Genomic DNA, 12,713 nt, shown 5'->3' with positions numbered 1-12,713 from the left:
CATTACAGAATGCTGTAGATAAGCCCCTGATGTCAGTGCCGGCAGCTAATAGGCCAAAAAAAGGGTGACAGATTCCCTTTAAGTTGAAATAGATTCCCAGATTCCCTTTAAGTTGAAATAGCTTCTGGACATTTGTTTGTTCATCTCTCTCAATTTTTCCGTGCACTTGAGTGCTTGGTTCGGCATAGCATCGATATGACTTCATGGGAAGAGAGGAGTAAGGCAATAACCAGATGCCACGTACTTCCCCTGGAAACACAAGGATTGGGTGCTGAAATTCCAACTGCACAATCATCCCACATTTTGGGAAATGTCCAGAAGGCCCACATGCACATGAGATAGTCGGCCGATTCTGCTAGACATTGGCAGGTTAGATTAACTTTCATCCAATTTTGTAAGGGGGGCTTTACTGCAGCTCTTGGGAATAGTGTAATCTATCAAAATGACCCTTGGACTGAAAAAAGTTTCAGCACCTCTGCCATAGACATAAAGTATTGTGAAAATAGATATAGACACAGTGTCACGACTCTTGTTTTCGGGTGTCCCGGCACGAGGGGCTCCTTCCCCATCCCTAATGTTAGGGAGCACCCTAGCTTGCCCTGTTCCCCAGATTACTTCTGATGTTGAAGATGCCGGGACCATGTACCTTGCCTTAGCTTCTGAGTCCGCCCTCATTCGAAAGAGGGGAGTAGTAGTATATCATAGTACACCAACCAGACTAACAAGGTAGTACAAACAAGGGGTAATGAAAAATACCAAACATACAAATATACTCACACATGTAACAGAGGAAGACACCGGGGGGGTGGAGGATGGGGTTATATCAAAGTAGGAGAAAGGTAATTATCACACACTCAAAACCTAGCAACTGTCACAGATAAATCCATCAAACACCTTGTCCAATGATAACCAACAACTCCCTCCAGCCATGCAGTCTAAGCTAACTCTGACAATGAATGCTAGCCAGGTCCCAGATTATATAGGACATGGGAGTGGCTAACAGTGCACAGCTGAGAGCCTTATTGCTCCAGGAGCTCTCAACAGAGCAGATTAACCCCTGTACTGCCAAAAGAAATGTACACTGTTTATTAAGAAGGTGAAGTCCTCATTAGAGCAGGAGTAGAAGAAATCAGATGCTGCGTCTTCTGGCTCCTCTCTGCCGCGCTAAACCCATGACACACAGCCTATTTGTTACAGCGTTAATCTAAAACATACACGGTGGTTCACGTTTCATGAACTATATAAATGCTCATATTATAAGAAGAATGGACTTTATTATAAAACAGATGATAATGAAGAACAGTTTATTTAGATATACAATTTTGTAATTTATTTTATTAATTCCTCTGATTGCCTTCATTTGCAGAGAACCTGTCATAAGTATGTGTTTTGCTTTTTTTACACAGTGTAAATGCCGCTATTCTCCTGAATCTGGAGTTCTTTTTCTTTTGTTCCTGTTCCTCTCCATTCCTGAGATCCCTATATGTACATATAGTCTTTGTAGCCAAGTGGGTGTGGTTCCTTAACTCTTCTCTGTGGGAGTCTACTTGAAGACAGTGCCCCCTTGGCTAACATGACTAGATTTATAAGAGGAGGTCATATCTCAGGAATGGAGAGGTGGGGAAAAATAAAAAAAAAGAACAACTACAGATTTCGGAGAACAGTGGTATTTACAACATGTAAAAGAAAATGACATATTTATGGCGAGTGACAACAAAACCTTTCTAATGGAACCTTTATTGTTTTCTTCCTAGAGATAAACGTGTGATGTACTTGTGGGTGCATGGCTCGTTATAGTGTATCAGCATTATACGTTCATCATATGGCCAAGAAAAAAAAAACAAACAAAAATGAACAGAGTAAAAATAATAAATAGCGTCCCAAAAAAACAAAACACTCATAAAAATGATGTCACTCTAAAAGCAAAGAAAAGCAAAAGGAATGGCAGCGTCATAAAGTCCAGTGAAACAGAACACATCACGCTGTACTAACATAAAAGATATCTAACGCATTGCACTTTATTAGTTTACTATGTTTACTATGCAAATAATATGAGTTCCTGTATGTACACTATGCACATGATCCCGTCCTGTGTGGTGTAGGGCTGTGGAGCGCTCATAATCTTCAGAAACATGTACGATGGCGCAGTCCTGTATGAGCGACTCTTCATTCTTTTCTTTCCACCTGTAGATAGAATTAGCAGATAGGTCCTTTAATTGAAAAAAGTCTACTTTTACCTGGCAAGTGGCCAAATAACAGCAACAGATAGGCGCGCCTGAGAGCGTCACTGCCGAGCGCAGGCGCAGAAACATTTATGCGCCTGAGAGCGTCACTGCCGAGCGCAGGCGCAGTAACATTTATGCGCCTGAGAGCGTCACTGCCGAGCGCAAGCGCAGTAACATTTATGCGCCTGAGAGCGTCACTGTCAAGCGCAGTAACGTGTTTCATTATTAGTGGGATTTGATAAGTGCTGGATTGTCAAATCGTCCTAATTATATCAGGTGAATATTTGACTATATTGCATTTTTTTGTAGGGACAGATAACACCCAGGTTCATTCCAAAAAGAATCCTGTCATGTACAAACTACATTTTTGGGGAATTTTTTTATGAGGTCTGAAAAAAGCTTTTAAAATTGCTCAGAAAATGTTTAATACAGCTATTACGACATGGATTTTTCAAGAGTAAATACAAAAGCTTCATCAGGTCTAAGAAGAGATCTTTTTGGTGTGTGCAGTTTGCATTGTGAAATCTAGTGACAGGTCCACTTTATCTCCAGTTTCCACTACCCCCTGTCAGACTCTCGACTGAGTGATAACAGTCGAAATCCTCACTTTAACCTATAAGGCCTCTTTCACACATCAGGTTTTCAGCTTCAGGCGCGATCCGGCGCTTTTGACTAAAACCGGATCCGTCGAAATGCAATGCCGGATCCGGTTTCCCCCCCATTGACTTGCATTAGAGCCGGATCGAGCCGGATGGCCATGCGTTTCATCCGATTTTCGCCGGATCCGGCAATGTGACGCGATCCGGCGTCTGGAAAAAACGGTGACTGTAACGTTTTTTGTATCCGTCGAAAAAGCCGGACACGCCGGATCCGGCGTGTCCGGCTTTTTCATACAATGAAAGCCTATGAGCGCCGCAATGCGCCGGATCCGGTTTCTTTGGTCTGAGCATGCTCAGTAGCTCTGCCCACAGGACATATATAAAAGCAAGACAATGGGACCCTCAGCCACACCCAACATGCCACCCAAGCCAAGAACCAGGAGCAGGAGAAGGCAGCAGACATCTGCAGCAGCAGCACCATCAGCACCACCCCAAATGGAGCAGCATGCTGAACAACGGGAGGGGAGTCCAGCAGCAGATGAGAGACGGTAATTATCAAATCCCCCATTCCTCCAAACTAGGGCTATGGAATATCAAGATATTCATTGGCCCTTTGTTTCTCTTATTCAACAGCCGCCCAATAGATGCAGCAGCAGCAGCAGCAGCAATGGCAGCAGCAGAAACACCACCCACAGCCATGGAGTCTGGCCATGAGGAAGACAGCACATCTGGGAGCCCTCCCTCGTATCGTCAGCGTTTGACGGTAAGTTTTTATTTCCAAAATCCATCTTCTCTGTAATATATGTGTATTCATTGCCTTTTATTTCAAAACAGGAATCACAAGATGAAGAGGAGCTCCCAGAAGAAGAAGGAAGGGGTGGACAGACACTTGGAGTGGGCTCACAATTGGTAAGTTTTTTGCATCAAACGCAGAAACACAACATCACACTACACACAACACATAGAAAACAATGTTCTGCAGACCACACACAGCAAACAAATGCCTACATCAAAAGACATAACATTTTTTGTTTTCTTCTCTAGTCTTCCCAATCTGGTGCTCGGCCAAGAGGTCCTCGCAGTGCCTCCCAGGGTCGTCGGCGACAGCAACGCGGCGGTCACCAGCGTGTAAGTATAAATATTTTTGCTTTGTTTTTTTTGCACTTTTTATTTCATTTCTTTTGTGGAGGCTAATTATGTTATTTTTGTCTTTTTCTTTAACAGCCTTCACAGCGTGCTCCCGACTCTGACGGTGAGGATGGAGGGATTGATGTGGACCGCCTCATCGATCTCGTCAGAGAAAGGGAGCCGCTCTGGAATATGGCTGACCGACGCCACGCTGACCTGATAGTTACCCGACGACTCTGGGAGGAAATCTGTTCGCTCCTTGTGGACCGCTGGGAGGACCTCGATGTTCGGGCCCAGATTAAAGAGCGTAATTATATACAGTACCGGTTGCTTGATGTAAACCAGTGTTTCCCGAACTCCAGTCCTCGTGGTCCCCACGGATCATGTGTTCAGGATTTCTATTTACTTTGGAAATCCTGAAAACATGACCCCTGGGGACCATGAGGACTGGAGTTTGGGAAACACTGATGTTGTATACTAACCACTTTGTCCTTTCTCGTTTCAGGGGAGAGAATTGTAAAGCGGTGGCGGTCTGTGAGGGATCGTTTCAAGAAGGAGTTCAATAAAGAGATGCGGGCCCCGAGTGGATCTGGAGGACGCAGGAGCAAGTACAAGTACGCACGAGCCCTGTCGTTCCTCCGGGAGACAATGGTCACCAGAAGGTAAATATTACACACCACATGTGACAAAAAAATGTTTAGATGTAACTTTTTTTTTCAGCCAGGGCCATACCATGTCACTATTTTAATTGTTTTTTTTTCTCTTTATTCCACAGCACGGTGAGCAGCACTCGGGAGCCTGCACGATTGGACCCTTCTGAGGCGATCCCTGAGGAGACCGGCACCGAGGGACACTTCGACCGCCCCGGTACATCTGCACCTTCCCAGCCTTCCCACACATTCGACCCATCTGTCCCATCCACCAGCACAGGAGCATCGTGGCCGCCTACATTACATGAAGCTGCTGGTGAGGAGATCGCTTTCCCTTTACCCCACCCTTCTGCCCCTGCCACCTCTAGTACACCTGCGGGTACTGGGCGGCAGCGGCAGAGGGGTCAGGAAAAGACTTATGCGCCAGAGTTCTTGCATCTGAATGCATCTTTCCAGAACTGTCTAAAAGTCTTGTCAGAGCAAATCTCCGCAGGCTATCAGCAGATCAACTCCAGCATTCTGGAGGTGAAGACACTTCTGCAAACCATGCATTCAGAAGCAAGATCTTCGCCAAACCACACCTTTTTCAGGTCTGTTGTGGAGCGCATGGAAACGCTCTCTCCTGCCCAGCAGATGCATGTAATGCATTCATGCCACGCTGCTCTCCAGCAAGTTACCTCCCAACCTCCTCCTCCCACCACAGTAGTTCCTCCACCTGCACCCCCTCCAGCCACTTTCCATCCTCCCCCTCCTATTACATCTACACCCCCTCCAGCCACTTTCCATCCTCCCCCTCCTATTACATCTACACCCCCTCCAGCCACTTTCCATCCTCCCCCTCCTATTACATACCATCCACCTCCCCAGCACCATCCACCTCCCCAGCACCATCCACCTCCCCAGCACCATCAACCTCCCCAGCACCAGCAACCTCCCCAGCACCAGCAACCTCCCCAGCACCAGCAACCTCCCCAGTACCAGCAACCTCCCCAGTACCAGCAACCTCCCCAGTACCTGCAAACTCCCCAGTACCAGCAACCTCCCCAGTACCAGACATCTCCCCACTTCCAGCAACCTGCCCCGTACCAGACATCTCCCCACTTCCAGCAACCTGCCCCGTACCAAACATCTCCCCACTTCCAGCAACCTGCCCCGTACCAGACATCTCCCCACTTCGAGCAACCTGCCCCGTACCAGACATCTCCCCACTTCCAGCAACCTGCCCCGTACCAAACTCCTTCCCCATACAACTTGCCATCAACATCATCTGCTCCTACAGTCCCTGCCCAACCCTCCACTCCACCACCCACCACCTCTTCTGCTTCCCACATGTCCACCCATTCTGTAGTTTTTTCCACACCTTCACCTCTAACTGTTCCTTCCCCACCACGATCCCAGTCCTCTCTCCACACTCCCAGTGTCGAAGTGTCCCGCAGCCCCTCCAGCAGTATTTCCACCACACACTACACAGATTTATAATGTGTGTATTTAAATAAAAATGACCAGTTTTATGGTTTCAAAGCTTTATAAAACAAGTTTATTAAAATTTTAAAAAAGTTTACTAAAAAAAACATTTTTCAATAAAAGTTAAATTATTTTACACTGGTTGTCTGTCATTTCTTTCTGCGGCGAAAAAGGTTAAATACAGGGTATTTAAAAGGTGAAATGTATTCAAAACTAGGTATATAACTGTGGGTACATTTTAGCTTTTTGCCACAGTTGTGTTCCTGGTTGTGTTTGAAGCAAAGTATTTCACCTAAAAAGTTGTGTTTATTGTTGGTGATTTCCTAACAATGTACACAACTTTTGTTAAAAGGTGAAATACTTTGCATAAAACACAACCAGGTACACACCTGTGGCCTAAAGCTAAAAATAGAGACCATGACAAGATAGCCAACTTTGGTTGGCAAAGGTATATACTGTTGGTACAGAAGGTACACAAGTTTGGTTGGGCACAAATCTTTCACACTCTGTCATCCTGCCAGTGTACTCTGCCTTGAGGTGACATAAAGTATAGTGCAAAATTGTCCCTCATTACTGAAACCGTCACAGAACTTCTAGTGGTAATGTCATGGTAATCTTGCAAGGTGGTTTCTTCAGAGGTGTCCTCAATGGAAATGGGTTCCTTGTAGATAACAAAATTGTGGAGTACCACGCACGCTTTGATCACCTCGTCCACAGTTTCTGTCTTGAGGTTGATCGCAGTCAATAGGACCCGCCATTTGGCTGTCAGAATACCAAAGGTACATTCAACCATTCTTCTTGCTCTTGTGAGGCGGTAATTAAAAATGCGTTTTGGTCTTGTCAATCCTCTGCTAGAGTACGGTTTCAAAAGGTGTTCTGACAGCTGGAAGGCTTCATCCCCTACACAGACAAATGGCATAGGTGGACCAGATGTTTGCGGCAGCGGTCTAGGTGGTGGGAACTGGAAGGTGTTTCCATACAGTTTACGCCCCATGGCAGACAGTTTGAAAACTTGAGAGTCATTGGAGCGGCCATAGGCCCCAATATCAACCGCAATAAATTTGTATTCCGCGTCAGCGATGGCCATGAGGACTATTGAAAAATATTTCTTGTAATTGAAATATTCCGATCCCGATCCAGCTGGCTTTACAATGCGGATATGTTTCCCGTCCACAGCGCCCAAGCAGTTGGGAAACTGACATATCTGTTGAAACTTGTCAGCAATTTCAATCCACCTCTCTGTTGTGGGCTCTGGTAAAAACTCTTCAGCTAAGGAGTCCCACAGTGCACGGCATGTGTACTTCACTATTCCAGATATGGTGGAAATCCCGAGTCTGTACTGGAAATGCAGTGACGAAAGGGATTCTCCAGTTGCAAGAAATCTGTGGGGAATTAAAAAACAATAAATTAGTTTTAAATCACAGCATTACATACCAAAACTGACCTATAACACTTGGAGATACAAACTACCACCAACAAGATTGCAGTGAAAGTGTGCTCTGATGCGAGCATATCCAATAAATGTGGCTTACCTTAAAGTCACCATCAGACGCTCTGCGGGTGAAACAGAGAAGCGGCAATAGGTGTCCGCTTTTCTTATGAGGTGTGCAATGCGCTCCACCAAGTAATCAAAATTCTCCATATTCATCCTAACATATCCAAAAAATTTATCCGGGTTTCATCGAAGGTCCATGCAGAGTGTAGAATAGACCCCACGCGTCATTCTCTTGGCTGTGATGGGGTGGATCCACGTCGTCTACGATGCCTGATGCGCTGCTGTCTCGCTCTCTCCTTCTCCAGAACAATCACCCTCAAACGATTCGCCTCCGCTATAAAATCCGCCAAATTCTTCAAAATATTTCCAATGACAACATCCATCTTCGCCAGTAACTTGCTCTTCTCTCCAACTTGCACTTTCTCCTCTACAACCTGTCAAAGAAGGGCTGTAGGAACATGCTATATATAGTTTTCCAGTAGCCAATCCCATTCGGAAGGCCACAAGGGTCAATTTTAAAAACCGGATCCGGCGTAATCCGTCGAAAAACGGATAGAAAAACGGATGAACCGGATGAGACGGATCCGGTTTTGTCTGTCAAGAAAAAGACGGATCCGGCAGAAAACCGGATCCGTCACATCCGGTTTTACTAAACATTTGCCGGATCCGGCGTTCCGGCACGACGCCGGATCGCGCCTGACGCCGAAAACCTGAAGTGTGAAAGTAGCCTAATTAATTCTGCTCCATCCTCGATATTCTCTCTGTGGAGTGTCTCTTGTGGCCGATCTGTCGTTCAACCAAAACCGGGGTTTCGCAGAGGAGTCATCAGTTTAAAACCAAAGGAATCTGAAACAAAGGCTACATTAGGCAGCAAATGTGAACAAAGCCTTATTCACGGATGCCCACCATAAATGGAGTCTCTGTCATGCCATAACAACCTCCTGTCTACCATTGTCCTCACAAGTCTCCTCTTGTGCTTCCTCTTTCTTCTGGATTCTTTTTAAAGGGAACCTGTCACCCCCCCAAAACGGTTTTAAGTAAAAGAGCCACCTTGTGCAGCACTAATGCTGCATTCTGTCAAGGTGTCCCTTCCACCTCAGAAATAATCGTTTTTAAAATTTGACAGACATACCTCTGACACAGGCGCCTCACATCCATCACTCATTTCTTCCTGCATTGCTTGCTCCGCCTCCTCATCGTTCTTTTGAAATCATGGCGCCTGCGCTGTACTATATATTCTTGGGCATGCGCAGTTAGCGCTGCCCGTGCTGTCTCATCACATCCTGGCCTTCCTATCGCGCCTGCGTGGACGCGCGGCCAGAGATCCCGCCCCGCAGTCGCTTATGATTTATTCACACTGTGGGGCTGGGAATCTTGGGCATTGGGATTTGAGGGACAGCCGCAGAGAACTACTGCGCATGCCCAAGAATATATAGTACAGCGCAGGCACCAGGATTTCAAAAGAACGATGAGGAGGCGGAGCAAACAATGCAGGAAGAAATGAGTGATGGATGTGAGGCGCCTGTGTCAGAGGGGGAAAGACCTGCCCTCCGGTCAAATATCAGGTATGTCTGTCAAATTTTAAAAACGATTATTTATGCGGTGGATGGCACGATAAATAAAAGAGCCACCTTGACAGAATGCAGCATTAGTGCTGCACAAGGTGGCTCTTTTACTTAAAAACGCCTGGGGGGGTGACAGGTTCCCTTTAAGCCTTCAAATGTCTAATGAAAACATATCCTGTCCAACAAGCCTGCGACCTGTCCCGAGAGTCCCCTGAATGATATTCCATCAGCACCTCTAGAGCTGCTACTCCCTTCTCCGATCTCTTGTAACTTTTTTTCCCCTTACAGATTGTGACTTTGTAGGAACTGACTCCAATCTAATAAATGAGTGGCAATAATGAATCATCACTTGTAACGAGTAACACTGACGAGATTTGTCTGAAATGTTCTTTCATTCCCAACTTTCCTATAAAATTAACTCTTTTTAGAAAAAAAGAAAACTGACTTTCTTGTGCCTCTTATAAGTCACTACCCCGTATATCAAGGTCTGGCCCATTTTTTATGCCAAGAGCCATTTGGATATTTACATCATCCCTCGGGGGCCGTACAAATTGCGCACTAACTCCGCCCACAAGGTACGTTCTGATGCTGGCAAAGGTGTCGGGACGTAATCTTTCACTGCATGCGCCTCAGCGTTCAGCAGTGAACACTGCGCCCGTGTGCTCACTGAGAAAAAAAGAAATTAGTGGGCTAATGGCTGTCAGAATACAGCTACCGCACCAAGCAGTCTGGTCCCCAGGAATCTTCCCGGGGTCAAATAAAAGGGAGAAGATACAGATTAGATATTAGAAAAAACTTTTTGACAGGTCGATCATTGAGTGGAGCAGGCTGCCACGAGAGGTGGTGAGGTCTCCTTCAATGGAAGTCTTCATCCAGAGGCTGGACAGACATTTGTCTTAGATGGTTTAGTGAATCCTGCATTGAGCGGGGGGGTTGAACATGATGACCCCGGAGGTCCCTTCTACCATTCTATGAATCATTAAGGGGCCTGCGAATCTAAGGTTCTCCACCTACGCTCTAGAACGAAGAGATGTAAACTGCCTGATTTGAGACAAAGACAAAAGATCCTACACGTTTACTTCTTGCTAGAGGACAGAGGACAAAGATACAGATTGGCCCTTTCCCTACTCACCTTATGAGCTTGGTACATTATATATCACATAGCTTTCTTCTCCTGTGCAAAAAGACAAAAAAAATAACACACAAGATGTCATTGGCACTTTTAAGAAAAAGTTGGACCAATTACGGTAGATCAGAAAGGAGATTTTTATCATATTGATAACAATCAGTGCACTCTAAGCATGGCCGATCAATTCAGTGCACTCTAAGCATGGCCGATCAATTCAGTGCACTCTAAGCATGGCCGATCAATTCAGTGCACTCTAAGCATGGCCGATCAATTCAGTGCACCCTAAGCATGGCCGATCAATTCAGTGCACTCTAAGCATGGCCGATCAATTCAGTGCACTCTAAGCATGGCCGATCAGTTCAGCGCACCCGAAGCATGGCCGATCAATTCAGCGCACCTAAGCATGGCCGATCAGTTCAGCGCACCCTAAGCATGGCTGATCAACTCAGCGCACTCTAAGCATGGCCGATCAGTTCAGCGCACCCAAAGCATGGCTGATCAGATCAGCGCACCCTAAGCATGGCCGATCAGTTCAGCGCACCCTAAGCATGGCCGATCAGTTCAGCGCACCCTAAGCATGGCCGATCAGTTCAGCGCACCCTAAGCATGGCCGATCAGTTCAGCGCACCCTAAGCATGGCCGATCAAGTCAGCGCACCCTACTAAGCATGGCCGATCAAGTCAGCGCACCCTAAGCATGGCTCATCAGTTCAGCGCACCCTAAGCATGGCCGATCAGTTCAGCGCACCCTAAGCATGGCCGATCAGTTCAGCGCACCCTAAGCATGGCCGATCAGTTCAGCGCACCCTAAGCATGGCCGATCAGTTCAGCGCACCCTAAGCATGGCCGATCAGTTCAGCGCACCCTAAGCATGGCCGATCAGTTCAGCGCACCTTAAGCATGGCCGATCAGTTCAGTGCACCCTAAGCATGGCTGATCAGTTCAGCGCACCCTAAGCATGGCCGATCAGTTCAGCGCACCCTAAGAATGGCCGATCAATTCAGTGCACCCTAAGCATGGCTGATTGTCAGGAACACCGCACTGCACTTGCTCACTGAGCCAGGGCGCGTGTCCTGAGTACAAAGACTGTGCACAAAGATACCTGCGGAGCGAGCAGCAGTGGTGACAATGCATGCTCCAGGACCTGAATCACGTGACTGCTGGGGGCGTGGCCTAAGCTCCACAGAGCTAGGAGCTGCAGGGAAACTCCTAGAAGGGTAACTACAGGACAATGCTACCAAGGAGCATAGACAGAGACAGACACCAGATCAAGCCGGGTCAAAGCACGAGATAGCAGGACAGTACCAAAGGGCTTAGACAGAAAGAATAGTCAGGACGTAGCAATAGATCAGAAAACCAGAACAGGTATTAGACGGTACAATAGGGGTAAACTGTAACGGAGTAACGATAGCCAAGCCAGGAGGTCAGAACCAGAAAAGACAATGGTACCAAAAACGAGAGACGGAGTACAGAGTGAAGGAACAAGCCGGGTCATACACGGGAAGCAAACAAACAATGCAGAGTAAACACACACCAGGGGTCAGACACACCAGAATAGCAGTATAACTGACAGAGAATGCCAGTATGGAGTGAGTATAAATACCCCTCCCAGATCCAAAGAGAGGCCGGCAATGTTAACCCTGTCAGAACAGGACATTAGCTATGTCCTAACCATGACACTGATCATTTCAGTGCACCCTAAGCTTAGCCGATCAATTCAGTGCACCCTAAGCATGGCTGATCAGTTCAGTGCACCCTAAGCATGGCTGATCAGTTCAGCGCACCCTAAGCATGGCCGATCAGTTCAGCGCACCCTAAGCATGGCCGATCAATTCAGTGCACCCTAAGCATGGCTGATCAGTTCAGCGCACCCTAAGCATGGCCGATCAGTTCAGTGCACCCTAAGCATGGCCGATCAGTTCAGCGCACCCTAAACAAGGCTGATCAGTTCAGCGCACTTTAAGCATGGCCGATCAGTTAATTGCACCCTAAGCATGGCCAATCAGTTCAGCACACCCTAAGCATGGTCGATAAGTTCAGCGCACCCCAAGCATGGCTGATCAGTTCAGGCCACCCTAAGCATGGCTGATCAGTTCAGTGCACCCTAGGCATGGTCGATCAGGTCAGCGCACCCTAAGCATGGCCGATCAGTTCAGGCCACCCGAAGCATGGCTGATCAGTTCAGTGCACCCTAGACGTGGTCAATCAGTTCAGGCCACCCTAAGCATGGCCGATCAGTTCAGAGCACCCTAAGCATGGCCGATCAGTTCTGCGAACCCTAAGCATGGCCAATCAGTTCAGCGCACCCTAAGCATGGCCTATAAATTCAGTGCACCCTAAGCATGGCTGATCAATTCAGTGCACCCTAAGCATGGCTGATCAGTTCAGCGCACCCTAAGCATGGCCGATCAGTTCAGCGCACCCTAAGCATGGCCGACCAGTTCAGCACACCCTAGGCA

The 12,713-nt window shown here is 47.1% G+C and overlaps 1 protein-coding gene across 1 annotated transcript in view; it reads right to left on the bottom strand.

Moving 5' to 3' along the window:
• Positions 1-1,254: 1,254 nt before the first annotated feature.
• The window catches only part of LOC141049756 (alpha-2-macroglobulin-like protein 1), a 163,808-nt gene continuing 152,349 nt past the window's right edge, over positions 1,255-12,713 (bottom strand). The window contains exons 35-36 of the mRNA XM_073546483.1: positions 10,259-10,300; positions 1,255-2,184 (exon numbers count right to left, since the gene is read on the bottom strand). Coding sequence (XP_073402584.1) covers positions 10,260-10,300 — 41 coding nt within the window. The 3' untranslated portion in view covers positions 1,255-2,184; position 10,259. The remainder of the gene's footprint in view (positions 2,185-10,258; positions 10,301-12,713) is intronic.

This window comes from Dendrobates tinctorius, unplaced genomic scaffold (genome assembly GCF_039654945.1).
Source record: "Dendrobates tinctorius isolate UK_male_01 unplaced genomic scaffold, ASM3965494v1 ptg000147l, whole genome shotgun sequence".
NCBI lineage: Eukaryota > Metazoa > Chordata > Amphibia > Anura > Dendrobatidae > Dendrobates > Dendrobates tinctorius.
Note: the sequence above shows the minus strand (reverse complement) of the source record. Positions and strands in the feature narration are given on the sequence as shown.